Below are 13554 nucleotides of genomic sequence, written 5' to 3'. Positions count from 1 at the left end.
GTCTAAGTTCAGTCTTTCATTGATAATAATCAAATTAAGACAATATGTTCGGTTATTTTCCTAGCTTGAATTACTTCAAAGATATTCTAGCTATTATTTCTGTTGCAGAATGTAGCTATGATTTTAAACGTTTTTCTTACACTACATGTTTTAATTCTGTAACTAAAAGCATAGAAAAGGAAGGTGGTTTAAATACTGTTCATCATAGAATGTTTTATTCCACAAATCGTGAAGTCTCTTTATGATTAAGTTTAAGTTTCTTGCTTCTCTTCTTTCATAAGGTTGTTCAGTACACGAATCCTCTACTAAAGGTGTACAACAGTTTATAACAATTTTTCAGGTTACAGCTTCTTAGTTCATTGTCAAATTCTCACTATTACCTGTAAGGTTCTTCAGCATAGGTAATCTCAATTACTATATTACTAAAGATCTCCTTCTCTTGTCACTTTCTTTTGACAAACAAGTCCACAGGTAAAGTTGTTTACACACAAATCGTCAGTTCAGGACAAGACAACAACAACTTAACATTACAAATATTTCTTTTGTAAAAAAATAAAAAAAATAAAAAAACACACACACTTAAATATACTGCCAAAATCGTTTTAAATCCTGGTGACTGTAGATGCCTTTGTTCATTCCCTTATAATTAGACTCAAAATATAACTTCCAGGATGAGATATTGTCACTATTTTGAAAGGACCTTCATATTTTATTTACAACTTCTTGTATAACTTCTTTATGGCAGATGATTTCGGATTAGATCTTAACATGATACATTCTTCGACTTGATAAGTAACAGGTTTAATCAGGTTTATCATAGTAAGTTTTCTTTAATTTTTTTGTGATGCTGAAGCACAGCACACACTTGGTTAAATAAGGCAGATTTGTCTGTGGGTAATGGATTATTGAATTTCGGTAGGTTTCCATTCCGTTTGTTCGTTTGACAATTACCAAATAAGATATTGTAAGGAGTAAAACCGGCAGATGAATGGGGTAACAGATTACACACTTCCTCGAATTTCTGCAAATACTCTATCCAGCGATAGTGTTGGCTGGAGATGTACGTCCTCATGAATCGATTTAGTTCTCTGAATACGCGTTTAGGGGGACTACTTTTTGGATTGAAACGAGAAACCTGAATGTGGCCCATGCTTTCTTTGCGTACACACTCTGTCCAGTATCTACACGAAAAATATGAAGCACTGTCTGTTAACAATGCTTTTGGTTTTCCCATTTGAACTGCGTATTTCTCTGTTAATATCTTTAACATCGGCTTAACCGTTACAGTTTTTAATGGATACACTTTTACGTATTTGCTAAACGATTAATTAATTGGATTAACTTTTTGGCGTATTATAAAAGTTTTCAAGGTTTTTGTGTGCAATACGCTTTAAATTTGGGTAATGCGCATACACCGTTATTAATTTAGCACACTTATAACTACTTGCAAGTCCCCATGATATATGTGTATGCCAAAGGAATTTTTGTTCATTGTCTAAGGGGAATGCAAAATTTTCTAAGTTGGAAAAAATCACTATTTTTGTAGAACAGAATATAGTAGTGAAGGCAATATCACATGTTTTGATGGCTACTGTTACTTTTAGAGAGAGATTGTTTAATAATTTTCCATGTAGAATCTTGTTCTTGAAGTTTAATAATGTTCTTGCACATGAATTCGATGTCTTTCTCGAATGGAGAGTTCTGAATCAACATTAGTCGAAAGTTGTCACTTCTGTTTACTACGGCATGTGTTCCAGCGATACCGCGCGGTAACCTAGAGAGTGCATTAGCTGTAACATTATCCTTGCCACGAATATGTCGTATTTCCAATGAATGTTCCTGCGAGAGCAATGCCCATCTGGTTAGCCATATGTGTAACAGTCTACATGTCATCAAAAAAGTAACAGCTTGGTGGTCACAATACACAATTATTGTTTAGATTAGATTAGATTAATACTTGTTCCATAGATCATGAATACGACACTTCGTAATGATGTGGAACGTGTCAGGTTAATGAAAGATGTCTGTACAAAATATTACATTACACAAAATATTGCATGACACTAATGCTTAAGTTAGTTTTTTTCCCTCCCTTAATTTATATCTAAAAATTCAGCCAATGAGTAGGAGGAGCTGTCATCTAGAACTTCTTTTAATTTATTTTTAAATGTTGGTTGATTATCTGTCAGGCTTTTGATGCTGTTTCGTAGGTGACCAAAGACTTTTGTGGCAGCATAATTTACCCCCTTCTGTGCCAAAGTCAGATTTAACCCTGCATAGTGAAGATCATCCTTTCTCCTGGTGTTATAGCTATGCACACTGCTATTACTTTTGAACTGGGCTGGATTCTTAACAACAAATTTCATAAGTGAATATATATACTGTGAGGATCCCTAGATTCTTAAATAGATGTCTGCAAGATGACCGTGGTTGGGCTCCAGCAGTTATTCTGATTACACGTTTTTGAGCAATGAATACTTTCCTACTCAACGATGAATTACCCCAGAATATGATACCATACGAAAGCAGTGAATGAAAGTAGGCATAGTAAGCTAATTTACTGAGATTCTTATCACAAAAATTTGCAATAACCCTAATAGCATACGTAGCCGAACTCAGACGTTTCAGCAGACCATCAACGTGTTGCTTCCAGTTTAACCACTCGTCAATGGACACACCTAAAAAATTTTGAAAATTCTACCTTAGCTACAGACTTCTGTTCAAAGTCTATATTTATTACTGGAGTTGTGCCATTTACTGTACAGAACTGTATATACTGTGTTTTATCAAAATTTAAAGAGAGTCCGTTTGCTGAGAACCACTTAATAATTTTGTGAAAAACATCATTTACAATTACATCACTTAGTTCTTGGTTTTTGGATGTTATTACTATACTTGTATCATCAGCAAAAAGAACTAACTTTGCATCCTCATCAATATGGAATGGTAAGTCATTAATGTATATCAAGAACAGTAAAGGACCTAAGACCGAACCCTGTGGGACCCCGTGCTTGATAGCACCCCAGTTTGAGGAATCAGCTGTTGTATTAACATTACATGAACCACTTATTTCAACTTTCTGCATTCTTCCAGTTAAGTATGAATTAAACCATTTGTGCACTGCCCCCCTCAAACCATAATGATTTAGCTTATCTAAAAGAATTCCATGATTTACACAGTCAAAGGCCTCTGAGAGATCACAAAAAATACCAATGGGTGATGTCCAGTTATTCAGAGCATTTAATATTTGATCAGTGAAAGCGTATATAGCATTTTCTGTTGAAAAGCCTTTCTGAAAACCAAACTGACATTTTGTTAGTACTTTATTTTTACATATATGGGAGGCTACTCTTGAATACATTACTTTCTCAAAAATTTTTGATAGAGCTGTCAGAAGAGAGATTGGGCGATAGTGTTGACATTCGACGTATCCCCCTTTTTATGCAATGGTTTTACAATGGCATATTTCAGTCTATCGGGGAAAACACCCTGCTCCAAAGAGGTATTACATACGTGGCTGAGAATCCTACTTATCTGTGGAGAACAAGCTTTAAGTATCTTGCTGGAAATGCCATCAATTCCGTAAGAGCTTTTACTTTTCAGTGAGTTTATTATTTTACTGATTTCAGAGGGAGAGGTTCGTGGAAATACAGTTGTTTCAAACTGCACAGGTATGGCCTCTTCTATTAGAAGCCTTGCCTCTTCTAGTGAAGATCTAGATCCTACTTTCTCCACAACATTTAAAAAATGATTATTGAAAATATTTCCAATTTCAGATTGTTTGTTAGTACACTTGTCATTCAGTTTTATGGCACTAAAGTCTTCCTGTGCTCTTGGTTGCCCTGTTTCCCTTTCAATAATATTCCAAATTGCTTTAATTTTATTATCAGGGTTACTGATCTCAAGACATGATATACATGCTTCTGGACTTTTTAATAACTTTTCTTAGTACCGCACAATAGTTTTTATAATATTGAACAATTTCGGGGTCAGTACTCCCTCTTGCTGTTAGATACAGTTCTCTTTTACAGTTGCAAGATATTCTTGTTCCTTTAGTTAGCCAAGGTTTTTTTATATGTTTTCTTGGAATTATGTTTCACTGTTTTCTTGGGAAAACAGTTTTCAAATACCCTTAAAAATGTATCGTGAAATAAGTTATATTTCAAGTTTGCATCGGGTTCCATATACACTTCATCCCAGTCTAGCTCCTTTAGTCTTTCCCTAAAGTTTGCAGTATTTATATTGTTAATTGAACGCACTGCTTTGAAATTCTGATTTGATATACTGCATGGAACTATGCCAGGTAATGTAACTAGCTGTGCACCATGATCTGAAAGACCATTCTCAACAGGATAAGCATTTATGTCCTTAAACTTATCTTGGTCTATAAAAAAGTTATCTGTCAATGTCCTGCTGTTCTTTGTTATCCGAGTAGGAAAATCAATGACGGAGCTCAAATTGAAAGAACTGAGTAATACTACAAGGTCATTCTTCCTATCACACTCTTTCAGGGAATCAACATTGAAATCCCCACAAATGATAATTTGCTTCCCCCTGTCTGACAGATAGCACAACAAAGCATCCAAGTTTTCTAGAAATAGCTGGAAATTCCCTGAGGGGTACCTATACACTGTTACAATTATGAAAGTGCCATCATTTAGTTTTAGTTCAGTGGCACATGCTTCCATATGTTGCTCTACACAAAATTTTTTAGTTTCTAAATGTTTTGCGCTGTGGAAGCTTTTGACATATATGGCAACTCTTCCTCTCATCATATTATCTCTACTTACATGTGCAGCTAATTTGTACCCATTGATGCTAACCTTTTGCATATCAGTGACAATGTGATGCTCAGACAGGCATAGTACATCTATTACATTCTCAGTTTCTATATCTTCTAAACAAAGCAGAAGCTCATCAATTTTATTCTTCAATCCCCCAATATTTTGATGAAATATACTAACATTTTTCATTTTACTTTTGTGAGTATCTTGAACTTTTTTAACATCTTTAGTACTTGCCTGGCTGAGTTTCCCACTGGACACTGATCTTACACTAAAAAAGAGTTACCACCATGAGATGTAGTTCCTCCCCCCTTTAAATTTCCTGCTATCAGCCCAGCCAGTTTACCCTTCCCCTTCTTGTTGAGGTGTAGGCCATGTTTAGTATAGTCCCACCTACAGAGTGAATCAACAGGAACCACACCAATGTGTGACCCCGCATCAGACCGAAGTAGCCGTTCCAACTCCAAATTAACTCTCCTGACAGAAGAGCTCAAATGAGGCCGGTCGTGGCGCTCCAGAACCGACACAAACCCAACACTGGTATGACTCGATGCCGATGCAATATTTGCCAGGTCACACTCTATGCTGTACCCCGGATCTCTGTCAATACTGTTGCCCGGCCCACCCACAATAACCACGGTGTCTTCCTTGGTTTTCCATACACAAAATATCTAAACTACTTTAGCGACCACACCAAGGCTAACACTTGTTTCATAGTTGTATAAACTCTCTCACAATTTGTGAGCATGCGACTGGCAAAACTTATAATTTTGATAGTATTAATGTCATCTGGAAAATCTGTTTGAAATAGTATTGCTTCCAGACCAGTGTCTGAAGCATCTGTGGCTATATAAAACTGTTCATCCATTTGTGGGTGGTGCAATATCTGCGCATTCAGCAAAGCGTTCTGTGAAACGCTTCGTGACGTTCAGCTGTCCAATGCCACGAAACGTTCTTTTGCAACAGGTTAAGCAAACAATCCTGGTTTAACACCTAATCAGGTAGGAATTCCCTGAAAAAAGATTGCAAACTGAGAAAGGACTTGAGTTGCTTACAAGTGCACAGGTACAGACAATCACTTACTGTTTTCAACTTTTTGGGGGTTAGATGTTTTGCCCATGGGAGAGATAATATGCCTGAGAAACTTAATTCCTTCTTTTCCAAATTCGGACTTAGAAAGGTTTCTGGTTACTCCATAGTCTTGAAAACGATGGAACACTCTTTGTATCAGTTCTACATTATGCTCTCAGGTGTCGGTTGCCACGAGGCAGTCATCGATGTACAAGGTTACCTCGTTTAACAAGTCCGGGCCTAAAACCGTATCTAATGCGGAAGTAAAAACTCCACCACTAATACTGAGACCGAACGGCATGACTTTGAAGTGGAAACTTCTACCCGTGAAAATGAAAGCCGTATATTTCCGAAACTCTTCATCCAACTTAACCTGCCAGTAGTAGTGGCAGAGCTCAATGGCGGTCAAAGAATCACTGCAGTAGTTCGTCTAAGTTCTCGGGCGTATTAAAATTTTATTGGTGTTCCTGGCATCAAGCACAAGTCTTATATCACCGTTAGCTTTTGCAACTTCTAGGAGTGGGCTACTATACTCGGAGTTAGGTGGTTCTAGTATGTCCCACTCCAACATTCTCTGAATTTCTAGTCTAATGGATTTTTGTTTAGACCAGGATATCAAGTAAGTTGTTTTGCAATATGATTCATTAGGGCACACATGCATCTTATACTTAAATCATTTGATGACACCAGGTTTGTTGCTAAAAGTCTACTACTTTGTGATCTACTGTTATTTTATCTTTAAACTAATGGATTCTATTTCTTTTTTATTCTTTTTCAAAACATTGTTATTTTTCTACCAAGATTCCTTTCTTTTTCTTTTTATATTACTTTCTTTTCAGTCTACTTGCTACTAGTCATGCATTTTAGTACAGAGGGACTTTGTTTTTCTTTTTATGAAATTTTGATTTTGGGCTTGGGACATGTATTGGCGTGTGAGGACTAGATTTATATTTTTCATTTTTGCTTCCAAAGGGTAGCAGCGATACACAACCTCTCCCAAAATTATATTTTGCTGTTGACCCAATCTATGGAAATATCCTCCGTCCTTATGCCAAACTTACTTTCAACCAGTTACCATGCCGATCAGACCCATGTGGAAGGTCCAGGTGCAAGACCAACCAGCACACCCTATTTCCCAGTTCAGTCACTTGAATATCCTGTCCTATCTGTGGCACGGCAATGTGTGGGAATCACACTATAAACCAGCTCTACTGTAACTTTTGCACAGCATTTTAAATGACTATAAGCACTTATCAACTGTCGATTTGAACCGCCAAACTGTGAAAGAGCAGAAGTGACTACTGAGCGGTGAACAACTGCTGAGCATAACATGCAAGACTTCAATGGCTGCCCACAACTAATGCCACCTGAATCCTGCTCTCCAGATACAGAATTCTGCAAATAAGTTGTATGGAGTGTGACCTTACAACACATTCTTTGAACGTACAAGCCTCCTGGCTTTTGATTTCCACCAGCCCCAATCCCACATCCATCTCCATCCCTGTCTCCACTCATCCATCTCCATCCCTGTCTCCACTCATCCATCTCCATCCCTGTCTCCACTCATCCATCTCCATCCCTGTCTCCACCCATCCATCTCCATCCCTGTCTCCACTCATTCCTCATCATTCGTCCTACATTCACATCCTCTTCTCTATAGTCTCACTCAGCCCATGTTCTGTCACCCCTCATCAACAAATCTACTCATTCCTCCACCATGGGGCTCTCAGTTCTTTCGTGATTTCGTGTGTGGCACACACAGGGGCCTGAGCTATTACAACCCATTCTTCCTGGGCTGCATTTCCTTCCCCTCCCTGTCCTCATTCCTTCCCCTCTACCCCCTCTTTCCCCCCCCCCTCTCTGTGTTCTTACTTATGTCGACCTGGCTATCCACCTGGTTTCCTGTATTCCTTGCGGTTTTGTTCCCCTTACCTTTTATTTCTCATCCTTCCATTTTGACGCATTTGGTCCCCCTTTGGGGTTTTAAATCCACCTCTATATTTTCTGTCCATAGTGTGAGCGATTTGGAAAAGAACTCCCTCCCTAGCATCTATGGTGTGGATACTTCTCCCACCCCCTCCTACCCCTCTTCTCTTCCTGCCATAGCCTGTCTTGATCCCACTAAGTCACCAGCATGTATAGACAGTCCTTGTGATGGGGCAGTTATGTACCCATCTGGCTGAGCCCCCTGACAACACAGAGATCACTGACAACACAGAGATCACATCTCTGATACTTGAGCTGTTGCCTTCCCATGTGTCATTGCAGAGCATCAAAACTCCAGGAAACAGCCACCTAACTAGACAGCCCTCACTGTAGATGGATGATACTCATAGGGAGACCCGCTGATCAGTGTGTGTGGTATAAGGGCGGATACTTTGATTATGAAATGTATCAAGCTCCAAAAAACTGGGTGTTCTTCTGTGGCCATCTCTTCGGTTGGTAATGGATCATCAAATGCTGCTTCTTACGTCACAGCCTTCCCTTCTCTGGCTACACCCTGGGAGGAGGGCCAGGCTCATTGGCTTGGGGTGAAACACTTTCTCCACTATCTGGTCTGCACTAGGATGGACAGGACACATTCACTGCCACAGAACCATTACTTTTTGTGGAAAAAAAGAAATGTTTAGTGAAGTGGAGTCTCTCTGTAAGATGTGGTTGAGTTCACTATTGATCAAAACTTATTACACCACCCAGTCTGCAGCCCTTCATGCTTGTGATTACCTTGGTGATGTCCCGGTGTCCATTACTCCTCATTAGTCTTTGAACATGGTGGAGGAAGTCATTTTGCAGAGGGGCCTCATCCTTCGAACTGGTGAAGAACTCTAGGCCAATCTGGAACAATGGGGCATTCATTTTCTTCGGTGTGTTCAGATAGGTCATAGGGACAGCTGCACAGGTACCAGCACCTTTACTTTGGCTTTTGAGGAAGATACAGTCCTGGAGAAGATCAAGGTGACCTGTTATCGGTGTGATGTAAGGTCATACATCCCACGAACAGTGAGGAGTTTTTGGTGCTTACGTTTCGGGCACATGTATTCCTGCTGTACACTGGACTTTCTGTGTGGTACATATGGACATCCACTCCATGAGGTGAGTCCCTGTGTTCCACCACTCGTGTGTGTTAATTGTTATGACCATCGTTCTCCATCCTCACCAGATGACCCAACTTGTAAGAAGGAAAAGAAGAAACATGAGTATAAGTCCCATGATTGTTTATCATACACTGATGATCTTCAGAAATGTGACAGGTTTCACCCTGTACGAGTGGCTTCTACCTTTGCCTCTGTTCTGTCCTTTCCCCCTCCTCCCTCTTTCTTAACCAGTTCTGCCCCTCCCCCTCTCCTCTCCCCCTCCCACGTGGTTCCCACACCCTTCTCTCTAGGTGCCACTCCGCCTTCATGGCCGGAAAAGTGGCCCCCAACTCCACCACAGGCACACCGTCTGTGCACCCCAAGGTCTCTTGCTCTCTTTCAGTTCTGAATCTTACAGAAGCCTGCCCTCCTTGATCACCAAAAGAGAATAAGTAGTAGTCTCAGTGCAAGCCCACCCCTCTCCCCTCTTGTTCTTTCCTCTTCATGCTGCCCCGACCTTCCTTTTACCTCTTTGTTTGCCTGTTTTCCCTTCCCCTTGATTGGAGTGTGTGGTTTCTGTTGTTCCTTCCTGGTTCCTGCCACCTTATTTCATGGGACAGACGACTTTGCTTTGCCCCCGCCCCCTACCTCCAAATCAAGCAAACAAGCAATTGTACCCTCCACTTCGTTATGGTAGGTAACTCTTCACTACCTATGCCCTGGCTAGCTGATTGGAGTCCCTGTACTCTGGTATAGATGATTGGGACTCTCTCTCTCTCTCTCTCTCTCTCTCTCTCTCTCTCTCTCTCTCTCTCTCTCTCTCTCTCTCCTCCTCCCTCCCTCCTCCCTCCTCCCCTCCGCCCCCCCCCCCCCCTCCGCTCTGCAATTGCAGAGAAAAAAAAACTGTATTTGTCGTGATGACAAAGAAAGGATGGAATATAAAGAAAGCGACAAAGGGAATCTGTTCCAAAACAAACTTGTAGGCAAGCACTGCAGAATTCCTTTGAAATTGGGTAGCTCAGTTTGTTTGGAGATAAGGTACCTGGAGGACAAATTACGGGATTGTATCAGTCAGATGTATTTTTAAATACAGTTTGTGTCGCTGGAACTAAAACTGTAGTGATTAATCTCTGTCTGATATGTTAACTATTATTGTGTAACTATTATTGTGCCTAAGGTCTTACATGACATATATAGAGACCATCTGTCTGTTCCTTCTTGTTGTTTATGTCAATGAGCTATTGTAAACTGCTAAAATAGAGTTTGCAGGACTATTAATTAATTGTTGTTTAACATATAGCTCTTCAGTGGGTGTGTCTGCTCGTGTAAAAGTGAAAGAGGTTTCATTAGTGATGTGTTTTCCACAGAGTGGGGACCATAAAAAGTATGGACATCTAGAGGAAAAGGATGCCTTAAAATGACCATTTATATTGTTTCTTGTTATGAGTGTGTAGTCGAAGACTGTAATGCTTGAAAAAGCCTATAGGATACATTTATTCTGCAATTGTTGTCTAATTGCAGATATGTACTCTTCTATATATAATACTGATATTTATTGTCTGGATAATTTTTTATTATGTTGGCCCTTATGTCTGTTAAGTTTTTTGATAGAGGGTTGATTCTAAAGAATAGAGTCAATTTTCACCTCCTTTTAATTTTGCATTTATCATTATCTCTTTAAGCCATGCATGATTTATACAATATTTATAAATTTCAGGAAGGTCTACTGGATGATGCAGATGAATTTTCTGATTTCCGAGTGAAAGTATCAGAACTGATAAAGGATGTGGTATTCATTGTAGGATCTTCAAATTGTTTCCGACAAATGTTCCTAAGTCTTCAAAGACCAGGAGTAACCTGGGATTCAAGTGAAGCAGCTTTATTTGTTATGCAGTCTGTTGCAAAAAATATCCTCCCGTAAGTTACTTTTTCCAATGTTTCACAGTTATTAATATGTGCATTTTGTTTATGTAAGTGAAGTTTTTCCAAAATCTTGTATGTTATTGACATCTGTAGTTATTACAGTGCATTATTATTTAATATGTTACGGAATCTATCAATACCAGTATGACAAGTACAGTGTAACATCCCCACTTCTTATAGTGCGTATTGTACTGCTTCAGTGACATAGGCTAACATTTCTGCTTGTAAAAGAGGTGAGGAAGAGCTTAAGAAACACACAAATTTTTAACAAATCTTAAGTGCTGTCTCTCTCAGCCTTTTCCTGTTCCAGTAGATGATAAGTTGGTGCCTTTTATCAAGCTCATTTATTGTCATTAATGTGTTTCACAATTACATTTTACTAAACAAGGCAACCACAACAGATGAAATTCCCTCAAAATTACTGAGATCTTTGGGAGAAGTAGCCAAGAGAAAACTGTTTGCCCGTATCAGCAAGATATATGAAACAGACAAAATGCCCTCAGACTTCAAGGAGGATTGAACAGTTCCAGCCCCAAAAAGGCAGGCGTTGTCAGATATTAATATTATTGAACCACTAGTTTAAGTTCATGGTTACAAAGTGCTTACATACATTACATACAAAAAAAAAAAATGGAAACAATGGCAGAAGCTGATCCTGGGGAAGGTTAATTTGAACCCCAGAGTAATCTAGGAACATAAGAGGCAATATTGTCCCTACAGCTTATCTTAGAATATAGATTGATGTAAATCATACCTATGTTCATAGCAATTGTAGATTTAGAGAAAGCTTATGACAGTGTTGACTGGAAAGCAATCTTTGAAATTTGAAAGGTAGTAGAGATAAGACAAGGGAGTGAAAGTTAATCTACAACTTGTACAGAAGACAGACTGCAGTAACGAGCTGACAAACATGAAAGGGAAATAGTTTGAGAATGATGTGATGCTGGGTTGCAGCCTGTCCCTCCTGTAGTTTGACCTGTGAATGGTTCAAGCAGTAAAGGAGACCAGAGAAATTTGAAAAGAAAAGAAAGAGAGAGAGAGAGAGAGAGAGAGAGAGAGAGAGAGAGAGATTTGCTGCTGACATTGTAGTTGCATCAGGGCTGCAAAAGATTTGGAAGATAAATTGCGTGGAATGGATATTGTCTTGAAAAGAGGTTATAAGAAGTGAAACAAGAGTACTGGATTGTAGTAGTAGTATTAAATCAGACAATGCCAAGGAAATTGCATTAAGAAATGAGGCACTAATAGAAGAGGTTTTTGTATTTGCTGAGATCCTGAGGAATCAAGGAATAGTTAGTTCGGTAATGTAGGAAATTGGGGAAAGGGCGGGGTGGGGGTAAAAAGATTAGAGGGAGACAAAAGCAGTAAGCAGTTTAAGATGGAAGTAGGTTGTAGTAGTTAATGCAGAGATGAAGAGAGTTGCACAGGATAGATTAGTGTGAAGAACTGCGTCAAACCAGTCTTCGGATTGAAGACAACAACAACAACATATAATCTTAACGGACTGATCAAAATTACCTGCTTACCAGCTTCTGAAACTGGAATACATGGTGCAGTTATGTTTAATGCACAAAAGGCAATATATATGTACTCATAGATTTAAAAACAAAATTCAATGCAGCTTTGAGGTAAAACAAAAACAAAATGTAAAAAAAGTGCTGTGGATAACAGAATGAGGAAAAAACCACATTTATCTGTAAGAAAGAAAATGGTCATGTGGTACACAATATTGGAATGGGCAGAGTAATATCTGTCACAAATTGCTCAGTAATGTACCATAAGGTGTAGATTTTTTGTTGACTGCTGTACAGCAAACAGGAAATTTTTGGAAGAAAGGTAACTTTACAATTGAACAAAGTTGTACTATAGTAGGTTGGAAGGATGAAGCTGCATAGTGCAAACAGAAGGGTTGGAGGATTTTATCAGAAGGGATGGAGAGGGAAGCTGTAACATAAAGCAGTGGAAACTTCTTGTAAGAAGATGAGGAGCCACATAATATGATGTGATTTTTACAGTTTAGTTTCTTTTACAAATGTGTTGCAATATATTAGTACATTAATTTTAGTAACTACAGAAATGGTGGGGACTTCATGTTAGATCATAAACTTTTATGTTAGATCATAAACTTTTATGTTAGATTATAAACTTTTATGTTAGATCATAAACTTTTATGTATGTTCAAAGAGAGCATTACCTTTTTTCATGTGCTGAAGATAATTTTTGTTGATAACATTCAAGGGAGAGCAAAAATAAAAATACATTTTTATGCCTGTGATAGTTCATAATACTCGAACTTCAAATAAAATGCTTGTAGTTTCTCATTACAGGGAAGAGAATGATGTGGTCCCTAAAGTAGTGGAAGCTATTTTGAACTTACCACAAACGACACACATAGCTGTGAGGCATACATCAGTCTTGCTTCTTGGAGAATTGTGTGAGTGGATAGAGAAACACCCACAGTCTTTAGGTAAGCATGTGTGAAAAATATTTATTTTTGGCATTAAAACAGTGTTGTTCAAGGGCACTAGGAGAAAACTGATTCTCCATTACAGTTCTGTAAACTTATTTTCTGTCTTGTGCTCTACATTTGTAGACAGTAGATGTACTAGAGAAGTTTTTTATTATTAGTTATTAAGAAATGAGACAAATATCAGCAAGAAAAGTTGCAATGGAGCCAATAAAGTGGTATGAAAACCTCAGGT

The 13554-nt window shown here is 38.7% G+C and overlaps 1 protein-coding gene across 1 annotated transcript in view; it reads left to right on the top strand.

Moving 5' to 3' along the window:
- Positions 1-13554, top strand: part of LOC126278702 (transportin-3) — a 205156-nt gene that overhangs the window by 84264 nt on the left and 107338 nt on the right. Inside the window, exons 8-9 of the mRNA XM_049978972.1 lie at positions 10647-10846; positions 13180-13319. Coding sequence (XP_049834929.1) covers positions 10647-10846; positions 13180-13319 — 340 coding nt within the window. The remainder of the gene's footprint in view (positions 1-10646; positions 10847-13179; positions 13320-13554) is intronic.

This window comes from Schistocerca gregaria, chromosome 6 (assembly GCF_023897955.1).
Source record: "Schistocerca gregaria isolate iqSchGreg1 chromosome 6, iqSchGreg1.2, whole genome shotgun sequence".
NCBI lineage: Eukaryota > Metazoa > Arthropoda > Insecta > Orthoptera > Acrididae > Schistocerca > Schistocerca gregaria.
This window is presented reverse-complemented; position numbering and strand designations above follow the sequence as displayed.